Here is a 12,998-nt window from a genome sequence, read left to right as displayed (position 1 = left end):
TTCCGTGGCTTTGTGTAAAATGCAGAGAAATGGAACAATTAGTATCGGCAAACGCCACGTCTGGGGTTAACGGTACAAACTGCTCTCCGTACAGTACGTGCCACCCCAGTACAGTGAGCGCGTTCCCATCACTTATTCCAGCACAGAAAGCCGGCTCAGCCCTTACATTAAATGCGAACGAAGAGAGACCTCCGCTTATTCTCCGTGAGCAGGAGCAAGCGGGACCAGCTGGCACCTGCGGCTTTTTTGACCTCGCAAACAAGAGTTGGATGTTCGAGAGGGGATCAAAAAATAACTCTCTTTCATCAGAAGGCTGAACTCATGCAGCAGGATCTTGGACAACACTTAAGGTTCTCTTCCACCGGTCCTAGGGTCATTTGCACTTACAATACAGTCAACCGCACGAGAATCCCCAATAAGATAACCACTTAGGAAGCGAGTCGCCGTCCCCTTGGTCTTTAGAGACTAGGAATCGCTTGATTAACAAATTAGCAGGCTGTGACTTAGAGGCTGAACATGTATGTCAATGTGTGCTTGTCAGTCATGGTGAGCCCTGGCTGAATGCTTGCAAAGCCTCTTCTGTGGCTGGGGGTTCTATATTTATCACTTTGAATCAAGAGGGGCTGCAGTTAGGACTCTGCAGTGTCAGTTTCCCGGACATATATAACTCCAAGAGTCAGTCCTGACCAGCTAGAGAAAATTGGAAGAAACAGCCAAGAATGCCAGGCAGCCCTACTGTGTTTCTAATTATGTCATGTGATCCCACTAGGCTAGATAGATGAGCATGTTACTTTCAGTGCTGTATATTATCCCTGGTGATACATGAGATGGAAAATGGGGTGGGAGTGTGTGTCAGTGGTAGAGGATTGTGATTTGCACTATTTGGTGTTCTGTGGGTGTGTGAACGGGCACACTTGGGGACGGATTCCGCTCTTGGGTACACACTGATGTAAAAGTGGAGTGACTCCATTGTCAGGTGGGTTTACACTGGTATAAGAGATCAAAATGTGCCCTAAAGGGGCAGCACTGGGAAGATTTTGCCCCAACAGGCTTCCTATGCACCGGGCTGCCCATTTTGCACCACCCATAAAGTTGGTGTCTAATGCTCCCTGCTGTGTGCTGGCCCCGTACCGCAGGCTGGTGTAGATGAGGAGAGCCATGGCCACGCTTCCTCATCTCCCAGGGTTTGGGACAGTGATCAGAGCAAATGGGCCCCAGGACTGCTGTTGTGTGCTGACCCTGAGCAGCTGAGCCAGGCCTGTACATTCTCGACGATCTCTGTCCAGGTCTACTTTTAGCAATATTGGCAGTTTCTTCCTGTGCCGGTGCATGTCTCTGGGGGAGAAAGCCCCAACTCATTTCATGTCGGGGGAACTATTTCTTACCCAGGGCTTTAGGTGAAGCCTTTGAGGCAAATCCACTGACCAATCCAGCCTGTCACTGCTCTCTAGAATGTTATCTGTGTCTAGACTTTATGGGCCACGCAGCCCCACTCGAGCCAATGGGATCCCGGGACACTGTGGAAGGGGAAAACATTCTGACTTATTTCTAGCACTTTCTGTGGGCATGAGGAAACCACAAGTATTGCCCAAGGCCTTGGCAATGAGCCTCCTGCGGTGAAGGAACACGGACGCCAGGCTCCACCTGCTAGCGGAGCACATGGGCTCACAGCGCAGTGTTTGGAGGGGGACCTGGCTTTAGAACGCCCGAGTGGTTGGAGCTGTTTGGATCTGGGGTTTTGGTTCGGTCCCTTAGATAAGGAGAGGCCATCTACAGAATTCATATCCAGCGTGGGGGTTTTGGATACACAGGAATTCGGGGGTGTGGGCATGTGGGGGACCAGTTCATCTCCATCTCTTATTAATGAGACACTTTCCCCTCTTCTGGATACATTCTTTGGCTTTTCATCGCAGCTAGAACCTCCAGCGCTCTCCAGCCCAGCCTGACTCCTCACAGGCAGCGATGGGGCTTATCTGTGCTTCAGAGTCAGGCTTTGCATGGCTTGGTTTTCAGCCATTCGACAGGCGCGGCAATCACCTATCAGTCTGCTCTTAACAGCCCATCCCTTGATCTGAGAACAAGGGGCTGGTACATATAAGAATTGCTGAAAGGGAAAATGATGTTGCCCAGCTGATAGCCTCTGAAGCTCGCTGCCCAGGAAGCCTCTGGGCCATGTTCTGCCCTGGTGTAATCATCGACTTCAAGAGAGTTGCATTTGCTTACATGCAGCTGAATATGGCCTGCGCTCAGTGGCTGAATTTTCAACATGTCTGGGGGCCTGGCTCACAATCTCTCATGCCTGTTGTACCCTGGGGTGGCCCAGGGCCTCAGTTGGTGTCAACCGATCCCCTGCAGGCCATTATACTGGCCTGCATAAATGTCTGGGTGGTATGTAGGAGAGGAGGGATGCTCTGAGGTCTCAGGTTCTGACCCGTATCAGAGGCCGGGAAGCAGAGTATTGTTTCAAAGCTCTGATAAGCCGATGTGACAAATCCTTTTGTTCTGATCTGCTTTTGTAATTGTCTCTGGGGAGGTGTTTTGCCAATGACAGGTGCGCATGCATCTGGTTACTTTCCTTTATCGTTGTGCATTGAATAATCCCGCTCCGCTGCAGGATGGACAGAAGGAGGAAGAGGAAGAGAATATTTTGTCTGATCTCCGCACAGAGACAAACACAGCCCCTCCCTGGTGACGCTGGGTGATTTTCCCATGACAGTTGCTCCTGTTCATTTTCCATTTCCGGGTTGCTGTTTCAACAAAACCCAGCCGATACTCGCAGCTGAAGCATTACATATTTTCAACGCAGCTGAGAAAAGAGAGCCCAACTCAGGGTTAAATAAACATCTCCTGGGTGCAGTCAGACAGTGAGGAGGGACGCAGAGTGGCTGTTCTGAGAAAAGAAGGCAGGGTCTTTCTGGGCCAAAACACTATGGCCGTGGCAGGTCCAGGCCCTCCACTTGAACGAGTGCCTCTGGCTTCCCTTACTTTCTGGGCATCCTTCTAGGGCAAGAAATAAAGTTATAGATAACCACCGGCGATGGCTGAGCAGCTCAAGCTCCCGGGGGCTGGTTTCCAGCGGCAGTGAGTGCCCAGTGAAGTCAATAGCAGCTGGGGGTGCTCAACACCTCTGGAAACGGGTCCCAAAAGCCGAGCCCTGCAGTGCAAGGCTTTCTGGTTCAGTGGGCATTCTCAGTGAACCTTGGGAAGGGTCCTGCAAAATCCTCAGTGCTTCTGAAGTGCTGAGTTCCCCTCTGCTGTGCAAACCCAAGCAGGGCTCCTGCTAGCCACCAGGAGCCGAGAGTCTGAACAACTGTGGCCCTCAGGGAGGGATTTGCCCAAGTGAATATTGCTGAATCGGGCCCCAGGTGGTGGTTGTAGCCCTATGTGTCCTTCTACTTCCCAGGACATCCAGCCTGCCTGCTAAAGCACCCTCCCCAATCCTCCATCTCTGGCCCCAGCTACCCTACAGAGAGTGAATTTCCCAACTGTCTCCTCCATTCTGTGCTTGGAAAGTTGCCCTTTGGCTCCCTCTCCTGGCTTCCCAGTCTAAATGTGTGTGTGTGGGAGGGGGCGGGTAATGGAGCTGGGGGGGGGGGCAGTGTCGGAGAAGTCAGCTGGAGAAAGGGCCAGGATGAGGGGCAGGATGGGGCCTCCCTCCCATGTGTTACTTTGCCCTGCGACCCACAAACCCTGGGGCCAGCCCTACTCTTACATTGGCTGTTCGGGAGAAGCACAAAAACTCACCATGTTCGAGGCACAAGGGGCCCTTATTTTACCCATTGCTGACCCTGCACTCCCTGTTGTCCCCGTGTGGCATTCTGTTACACCCAGCCTGGCCTTTCGCTAGTATCCGTGTAGGTGGGGCCGAGCCATTCTCCCCGCGGTCCGGTTCATCTGAGGGGAACAGTTCCCCTCACCAGAAGGTTGGCATGTGTTAATGTTCATTGGAAGACTCTGACCTTTGCATTTTGTAACTTTTCGAGCACCAGCTTTCTCTCTTCACTCAGGAGAAGCTGCGCATTAGGAACAGATCCAATTCATGTATTTTCCGAAACAGCAATGGGATTTATTTCTTTTCACTGGCTGAAATACACGTTGTCTCCAAAATAAGTACATGCTTTGCACTTTCATCTGAGATGTCGAAGTGTTTTACAAGCAATTATTAAACCTCTTGGGGAGGCGTCGTTATCCCTGTTTTACAGATGCCATCTGAGATACAGAGAGGTTAAAGGACTTGATGGCATAATGAGTCAGTGGTAAAATTCAGAATGAGATACTTAAATTGAATTTAATTAGCTTATCCAGGAGAGGGGAAAGAGGTGACTTGTTCACAGTTCCTACCTGGAGAGAAGATTTTTGCTAGTACGGGGTTCTTTATAATCTAGCAGAGATAGAACAAGATCCATTAGAAAAAAGCTTTTTAATAGTGAGTGTAATAAGCCATTGGCACAACTCAAATAGGGATGTGGTGCATGGTCCGTTACTTGCAGTTTTTAAATCAAGGCTGGATCTCTTTCGAGCAATTAGGGGATAAAAGTTTCAAAAGCGACTAAGTGACTTAGGAGCCTAAATAATATTTTTCAAGTCACTTAGGAGCCTATGTCTCATTGAAAGTCAAGGGGACGTTGGTCAGGTCTAGACTAGGAGTGCTTACCCAGTTTAGGTAGACCAAATACTGTACTGCCCAAAGCGCTCCTCGTGTGGGTGCAGTTTATCTTCCCTGCGCCAAAGCACAGGTTTGCCGATAGAACTGCATCGACACTAGGGGTCTCTGCCAGAGCAGCTGTGTTAGTCAGGCATCACACCTCCTCAGACCCCAACCAACAGCGCTCTGCTGGCAGAAGTCTGTAGTGTAGACCTGGCCTTAGGCTCCTAAGGGCTTAAGTAGCTTTTGAAAATGGGTCTTGGCCAGGTTTTGCTGCTGTAGCTATGTCGGTTAGGACTGTGGAAAAATCACCCCCAGCGGACACAGCTATGCCGGCAACACCTCCCTGGTAGACGTGGCTTGTATCAGGGAGGTGGTTGAACTATACTCCTTTTGCCAATATAAGCTGCGTCTCCACTAGGGTCTTTGCCACTATATCTGAATAGATGTATAGCTCTACCAGTATAACTCTACCTGCAAAGCCTCTGTAATGTAGACTAGCCCTTAGGCTCTGAAGTCACAAAGGGTATGTCTACTTGTTAAAAAATGACCTGTGACAGCAAGTCTCAGAGCCTGGGTCAACTGAACAGGGCTCGCGGGGCTCACACTTCTGGACTAGCAGTGTAGCCATTCGGGCTTGGTCTGGCGCACAGGCTCAGAGACCCACCCCCAGGTTTCAGAGCCCACGCTCCAGCCTGAGTGGGAATGTCTGCACTGCTGTTTTAACCTTGTAATGTGAGCCCAAATTAGTTGACCCAGGCTCTTGGACTCACAGCCATGGGTCTTTTTCTGCAATGTACCCTAAGGACTTTTGAAAACTTTACCCCTAGTCTACCTCAACCAGAAGATACAGACTTGATGCAGCAATTCCTGGGTGAGGTTCTGTGTCTAGTGTTATGCAGGAGGCCAGATTAGAGCATCATAGTGCTCCCTTCTGGCCTTAACATATATGAATGGATCTCCTGACTCCCAGTCTTGTGCCTTAGCCATTAGACCAGGGATCTCAAACTCAAATCACCATGAGAGCCACATGAGGACTAGTATATTGGCCCGAGGGCTGCATCACTGAAACCTTTTCATACAACGATACAAAAGTATAGTCAAAAATGAAGAGTAATATGGTATGCTATTAAAAGTCAATGTAGTCACTTTTTAAAAACTGTAATGTGAAGAGGGGTTTTAATAAAATATAAATACCTGTAACTATTCCTTATGTGGTCAGTAACACTGATGATGATCTACACTAACAGTCTATCAACATTGCTGTAATGGCAGGAACTCTTTAAAGTAACTATTCATACAAAATACGTTGCCACTTCTAACAAACATTCTTCCCAACTACTCACAGCAAAGAACCATACATGCTGAACTTCATACCTCAGACTGCTCGTCTAGTCCATGAGGCCCCGCCCCTTCCCCGCCCCCATTCCAACTCCTTCCCCAAAGTCCTCGCCCCAACTCTGCCCCCTCCCTGCCCCTCTTCCAACCCCTTCCCCAAATCCCCGCCCCGGCCCCGCCTCTTCTCCGCCCCCTCCCCTGAGCGCCCTTTACACTCTGGTGGTAGGGGCCAGAGCTGATGTAAATTGTCAGAGATCCATTGATGTGCATAGAACTATGATGATTCCCACCAGCTGAGCACCACCTGGGAGAAGTCCATTTATTTCATTGGGGTTCTGCACAGTGCGTAAATTTCAGTTCATGAGTAAATTTTTGCAGGATCATGCTTTGATTATGAAAATGACATGGCGGGGGGGGAAAGGTGGGATGAACCAGCTGCTTCCTTATTTTATGACATTCTCATACATGTGTGTGATCTAAGTCAACAAGTACAGGGCTTAGCTGGGTATTGAGAACTTTTTATCACACGGTGGAATGCTATACTTGTTTTATTTTAGTCAATGCCTGATAAACACATCAAAATAGGTTCAGCCTACATGTAGTGTATTAGGAATTGTACAGGTTGCTTATAAAAAAGTTTTAAAAATCAATGTATCTTTAGAGTAGTGCAAGAATATACTGTGTTTTCATAAGCAATTTTATAGGCTATGTCTACATTTAAAATGCTACAGCAGCATAGATACGTCCGTGTAGATACTCACTACAGTGATGGGAGGGGTTCTATCATGACTGTAGTTAATCCACCTCCCTGAGAGGAGGCAGCTAGGATGATGGAAAAATTCTTCTGTTGACCTAGCACTGCTGGGTGTTAGGTTGGCATAGCTACATCTCTCAGGGGTGTGGATTTGATGCGGCTGTGAGTTTCCAGTGTAGACCAGCCCATAATGTAACCTAGTAATGTGAGTGCCTCAATGTTTCATTTAAAGGGGAAAACACATGTTTTAAAACACAGCACACTCCTGTAGAATGTTTAAAAATTGAATCTCACTGCCTGCCAAAGTTGTTACGGCCCAATCCTGCCAGGTGCTGAACATCCTTGATTCACATGGACTTTAATGGGAGTTGAGGGCACTCTGCACCTGGCTGGATCAAGGTTACCTTGCAGGAAACCATCCTGACTTCTGAAGCCAAACACTCACACAGCTAATTGTGGGATGTGTAGGTAAGATATCCCTAATACGAGAGTAAGATGAATACTATTCAATAATGTCATCCCGTGCACTGTACTTTAAGTTTATGGGGCTGGATGCGCTGCATCCAAGGGTGCTAAAGGAGTTGGCGGATGTGATTGCAGAGCCATTGGCTATTATCTTTGAAAACTCATGGCGATCCGGGGAGGTCCCGGATGACAGGAAACAGGGCCGGCTCTAACTTTTTTGCCGCCCCAAGCAAAAAAAAAGAACGCCGCCCCACCGTAACACCCCCCCCGCGAGCGCTGCGCCGCCCGAAGCCCTGCTCCCCCGAGCGCCGCGCCACCCGAAGCCCCACCCCCCTGAGCGCTGCGCTGCACAAGCCCCTGCCCCGAGCACTGCACCGCCTGAAGCCCCCCCTCCGAGCACCGCCCAGTGGAAACAAAAAACAAACAAAAAAAACCCCTCTAGCACTGCCCCGCCGAACCAAAAATAAATAAATAAATAAAAAACCTGAGTGCCGCCCCGCCCCAAGGTGCTGCCCCAAGCATGTGCTTGGTCGGCTGGTGCCTGGAGCCGGCCCTGACTGGAAAAAGGCTAATGTACTGCCCATCTTTAAAAAAGGGAAGAAGGAGGATCCGGAGAACTACAGGCCAGTCAGCCTCACCTCAGTTCCTGGAAAAATCATGGAGCAGGTCCTCAAGGAATCAATTCTGAAACACTTAGAGGAGAGGAAAGTGATCAGGAACAGTCAGCATGGATTCACCAAGGGCAAGTCATGCCTGACTAACCTAATTGCCTTCTATGAGGAGATAACTGGATCTGTGGATGAGGGGAAAGCAGTGGATATGTTATTCCTTGACTTTAGCAAAGCTTTTGATACAGTCTCCCACAGTATTCTTGCCAGCAAGTTAAAGAAGTATGGGCTGGATGAATGGACTATAAGGTGGATAGAAAGCTGGCTAGATCCTCAGGCTCAACGGGTAGTGATCAATGGCTCCATGTCTAGTTGGCAGCCAGTATCAAGCAGAGTGCCCCAAGGGTCGGTCCTGGGGCCGGTTTTGGAGGATGGCGTGGACTGCACCCTCAGCAACTTTGCAGATGACTCTAAACTGGGAGGAGTGGTAGATACGCTGGAGGGTAGGGATAGCATACAGAGGGACCTAGACAAATTAGAGGATTGAGCCAAAAGAAATCTGATGAGGTTCAACAAGGACAAGTGCAGAGTCCTGCATTTAGGACGGAAGAATCCCATGCACTGCTACAGACTATGGACCAAATGGCTCTGCAGCAGTTCTGCAGAAAAGGACCTAGGGGTTACAGTGGACGAGAAGCTGGATATGAGTCGACAATGTGCCCTGGTTGCCAAGAAGGTTAATGGCATTTTGGGCTGTATAAGTAGGGGCATTGCCAGCAGATCGAGGGACGTGATCATTCCCCTCTATTCGACATTGGTGAGGCCTCATCTGGAGTACTGTGTCCAGTTTTGGGCCCCACACTACAAGAAGGATGTGGAAAAATTGGAAAGAGTCCAGTGGAGGGCAACAAAAATGATTAGGGGGCTGGAGCACATGACTTATGAGAAGAGGCTGAGGGAACTGGGATTGTTTAGTCTGCAGAAGAGAAGAATGAGGGGGGATTTGATAATTGCTTTCGACTACCTGAAAGGGGGTTCCAAAGAGGATAGATCTAGACTGTTCTCAGTGGTACCAGATGACAGAACAAGGAGTAATGGTCTCAAGTTGCAGTGGGGAAGGTTTAGATTGGATATTAGGAAAAAAATTTTCACTGGAAGGGTGGTGAAGCACTGGAATGGGTTACCTAGGGAGGTGGTGGAATCTCCTTCCTTCGAGGTTTTTAAGGTCAGGCTTGACAAAGCCTTGGCTGGGATGATTTAGTTGGAAATTGGTCCTGCTTTGAGCAGAGGGTTGGACTAGATGACCTCCTGAGGTCCCTTCCAACCCTGATATTCTATGATTCTAACCACAGTGCAATTCAAAATGCAGTGCAGTGGATTGCAGCTCTAACAGGGTAGGGCTTGCAGCTCAGTGTAGATCGATTAAAAACCTTCCCAGGGTCAAGAAATCTAATTGCAAAGAACTAGATGATGCACATGTGATAGATGGTATTTTACTTGAATAGGCTCAATCTCCGGTGGGATTTGCAGAAGAATATTACATTGCACTCTGCAATTATTTGCCTGACATTAGTAATAGAGTCACACAAAACAACCATCACTTTTTTGCAATTCTATTTTTCTCCTGTGCATTCCCCACATTGCAGTGACGGAGGGGTTTCTGCCTTTGCATTGTTTATCATCTAGAGAAGAATAGGCAATTCTTACATAAATTCCTTCCTGATTAAAATCCAATTAATCAGATCCTCCAGTTCACATCAAATAACCTTCAGTGGTAGCAACTGAAAGTGGTACTGTCAGGTCTGCAACCAGTGGAGTAATTTTCCCCACAAAGTTTGGGGAGGAATAAATATCTCTCCAAGTACCATGGGGCCCCACCCCCATCAGGCTCCCAGCAGTATCGGTCCCTTCTCATACAACTCAGGCTCCCAGCAGTATCGGTCCCTTCTCATACAACACACACTTAGGACCTAATCCAAAACCCGCTGAGGCCCAAGGAAAGACTTCCTACTAACTCCAGTGGGCTTTAGATCACACCCTTACTGTGGTCTCCTCCAGGCTCCCCCCCCATATGAGGATATAATGCTTGTTCCACTCCCCGCCAGTCCTGTTATCCCACCTGATTCTTACTATTCCTATTTACTGTCTCTATTGCCAGAGCACCTCAGAGCCCCCGTCCTAGACCCAGACCCCATTGTGCCAGATGCTGGACAAAACCCAAAGAAACAGCCAGTCCATTGTTCTCCCTCCACGCCCACATCATGCCCAGGGTCTCAGTGTCCATGGCTGGGTTGGACAACAGCCTCCAGCTCTGGTCTCCTCTCTGTGCCCCCAGCCCCAGTGTGACCCTTCTCCTGTGCTCTCTGTTGCAGCGCCTGGACCTGTTGGTGCGAGATTGGCAGCTCTCTGGAGCCTACGGCACGGACGCGGGGCAGGAGTATCTTGGAGAAATCACACAGGTAATGATCAGATACCACGTGTGGTCATGGAAACAGCAAACTTTGGGGCGGAGCTGAACGTTTCCACAGCGGGTCTGATTCCCTGCTGATGGCCACAAATGTTGCTTTGACTCCCGCAGGACCTGGAGGTCTCTGCTGAGCAGCCCCTGGTGTTGGAAGCCCTGAGGGCGAGCGGCACCCGGTGCTATCTATTGCCCCACCCTGGCACTCAGTTCACCAGGAGCAGGGCAGGGACGCCAGATGGTAAGACACCCTCATCTTCTCCCCTCTCACCTCCTGCTCTGCTCCCCCAGTCCCCACCCTCTTCCCTGCCCCCATCCCCACCCTCTCTCCTCTGCTGCCCCTTTCTTCCCCTCTTGTGCTTCCCCCACCCCAAAATCCCAGTGCCCAGCTCACCCCCCTTGACTTAGAATTGACTCTACTGCCCACTGCACAGGGGCACTCGCTGGGTCACAGCATCTGTGTGGGAGGGGAGAGGGACATGGGGGGGGTCACTGCTGGGGTCCTGGTCTGCTAGGTGAACGCTGCTAGTGTCCCCCTTTTGGGTCTTCATGGGTCCCCTGGCACCACCCAGTGGAGCCTGCTGTCTCCCCACTGCAGACTCTCCTTGCCCCCTCATGCCTCTCCCCCATTTTCCCCCAGGCAGTGGGGTGGGGGGTGTTAAGCAGCTGTTGCCCAGAGATGGAATCTCATTTCCTGTGGCACAAACTAGCCCACCCAATCACATTTAACGTGTGTCCTACCCTGGACACCTGGATCCCTCCCGGATGCCTGGGTCCTTTTCCCCTCTGCAGACATGGACGAGGATTTCTGGCAGTGCCTGTGTGAGTACGTCACCAGTGTGGTGCACTCAGCAGGGACACACGTCCGGACGGACCGAGCCGGGCAGGTGCTGACAGGGGCTCAGCTGGCTGCCAGGATCAAGGTGGGAGAGTGGGGGCTGTTAAGGGGGGGGGGCTGGATGGGAGACAGCAAAATGGGCCGCAAGGCGGGGACAGGGATTCAATACGGGGTGCCATTCTGCAGGGAGCGGGGCAGGGTGCTCAGTAGGGGGCGCTGGGCTGCAGGGAGTGGGAAGGGGCTCAGCGGGGGGAAAGGGGCTGAACTGTCCCTGATCCCAGTTCCCCCGGGCGTTATTCCCTGCAGGGCGTCTCCCGATATCGGAAGACCCAACGCTACGACTTCTCCTCACCCATGAAGGTACCAGGTCAACCCTCCCTCCGCCTCTCTCTTTCCAGCCTGGATTTGGGGGAGGGGAAGGGCTGGTTCTATTGACCCCAACCCCAGGTCCTCCTGACATTGGCCAATCACACTAGCCCAAAAGGGGGCACCACAACAGCTCCATCAAGTGTCCTGATCGAGGACTCCTAGCACCCAAGAGATAAGGGGACCTGCAGGAAGCCCTGCCAGAGAACCAGCCCCTCCACTGGGGTGGCAACAACGTGGTCATGGCTGTGGGGTCGAGGTGCTGCCCTCTGGCTCTATTGAAATGTGGGAGGTTGGGGACCAGTTCGGAGGTGATAGCGAGGAGCAGGTCCTGTACGAATGTGGGGAAGGTGGTGACTGTGGGGGGGGCTCCCAGTTCAGAGATGGGCCCATCCCATCAGCACCCCCAACCCCGTTCCCTCTCCCCACACAGATGGCTGAGGCGTTTGCGGTGATGAGACAGGAGTTAAACAGGAGAGTAGCAGAAGCCACCAGGAGGGAATATGACCAATTTGTGCAGGAGCTGGTGAGCGCAGAGGGGCTGCGGATTGGGAGTGAGGGGCACCAGCATCCCTGGTGGGAGGCAAGGCTGAGGTAGCAGGGGGCTGTGAATCGGGAGTGAGGGGGCTGCGGGTGTGTGAGGAGGCGGCGCCCCCTGTGGCTGGGTAACCCTAGTGCTCGTCCCTAATGGCCGATCACTCCCCCATCCCGGCAGGACCGTGACCACCAGAGCATGAGCAGCTGCCTGAGGGTGAAGCCCCTGGAGATGCAGCGACGCCTGGAGGGGAAACGCCAGGAGCTGCTGAAACGCTGCCGGGGGGAGCTGCGGGGCGAGGACCCCCAGAAACAGGCGGCCCTGGAGGAGCTGAAGAAGGAGCTGGACAAGCAGATGGCGGAGTTCCTGCCACGATATGAACAGCGCTTTAAAGTGAAGAAGGACGAGTGATTGGGCCTGTACATTGGGGGCGGGGGGGGGGCGTTCTGGCAGTGGTGGGTGCGGCTATCGGAGTAGGCATCAGGGCGGGTGCAGCTCTAGTGGGACTGGAGGAAGCAGTGGCCATTGGGATTGGGGCCGGGGTCTTTGGCCTGATTGGGGGGGTTGGGCACTGGCTGCGGGCCTGGTTTGGACAGAAGATGGCCCAGAACAAGACAGGCACCAACACCCCAAGTCAGGGGAATGAGCAGGAGAGGAGGACAGGATGTTCAGATCAGGAGCCCCTTCTGTGGAGGGACACACAGCGGGAAGGAACCATCACACCTCACTCGGGTAAAGGGTCTGTCCCAGCCCTCAGCACTGGGAACCTCTGTATGCAAGGGAATAGATAGGTAGATAGATAGATAGATGGGGCGTGTGGGGATAGATAGATAGATAGATAGATAGATAGATAGATAGATAGATAGGGTGTATGGGAATAGATAGATAGATAGATTAGATAGATGAGGGGGTGGATGGGGGTAGATAGATAGATAGATAGGTTAGATAGAGGTGGTGTATTGGGAAGAATGGGGAGAAGGTGAGTGTC

The 12,998-nt window shown here is 51.3% G+C and overlaps 1 protein-coding gene across 1 annotated transcript; it reads left to right on the top strand.

Annotated features, from left to right (window-relative positions):
• The first annotated feature begins 10,056 nt into the window (after window positions 1–10,056).
• Window positions 10,057–12,421, top strand: LOC117882888 (RING finger protein 112-like). Its single transcript, XM_034781753.1, has 6 exons — window positions 10,057–10,269; window positions 10,389–10,512; window positions 11,064–11,194; window positions 11,416–11,469; window positions 11,909–12,001; window positions 12,191–12,421. Exons 1-6 carry the CDS (start codon window positions 10,072–10,074, stop codon window positions 12,419–12,421), a joined length of 831 nt encoding a protein of 276 aa, XP_034637644.1. The 5' UTR covers window positions 10,057–10,071.
• The last annotated feature ends 577 nt before the right edge of the window (window positions 12,422–12,998 follow it).

This window comes from Trachemys scripta, chromosome 9, assembly GCF_013100865.1.
Source record: "Trachemys scripta elegans isolate TJP31775 chromosome 9, CAS_Tse_1.0, whole genome shotgun sequence".
Classification (NCBI taxonomy): Eukaryota; Metazoa; Chordata; order Testudines; family Emydidae; genus Trachemys; species Trachemys scripta.
Note: the sequence above shows the minus strand (reverse complement) of the source record. Positions and strands in the feature narration are given on the sequence as shown.

Coding starts and splice junctions, on each gene's coding strand:
- LOC117882888 (XM_034781753.1), top strand. CDS start 10,072: ATGCCCAGGGTCTCAGTGTCCATGGCTGGGTTGGACAACAGCCTCCAG. Junction 10,513..11,063: donor CAGGGCAGGGACGCCAGATG/GTAAGACACCCT, acceptor TCCCCTCTGCAG/ACATGGACGAGGATTTCTGG. Junction 11,195..11,415: donor AGCTGGCTGCCAGGATCAAG/GTGGGAGAGTGG, acceptor TATTCCCTGCAG/GGCGTCTCCCGATATCGGAA.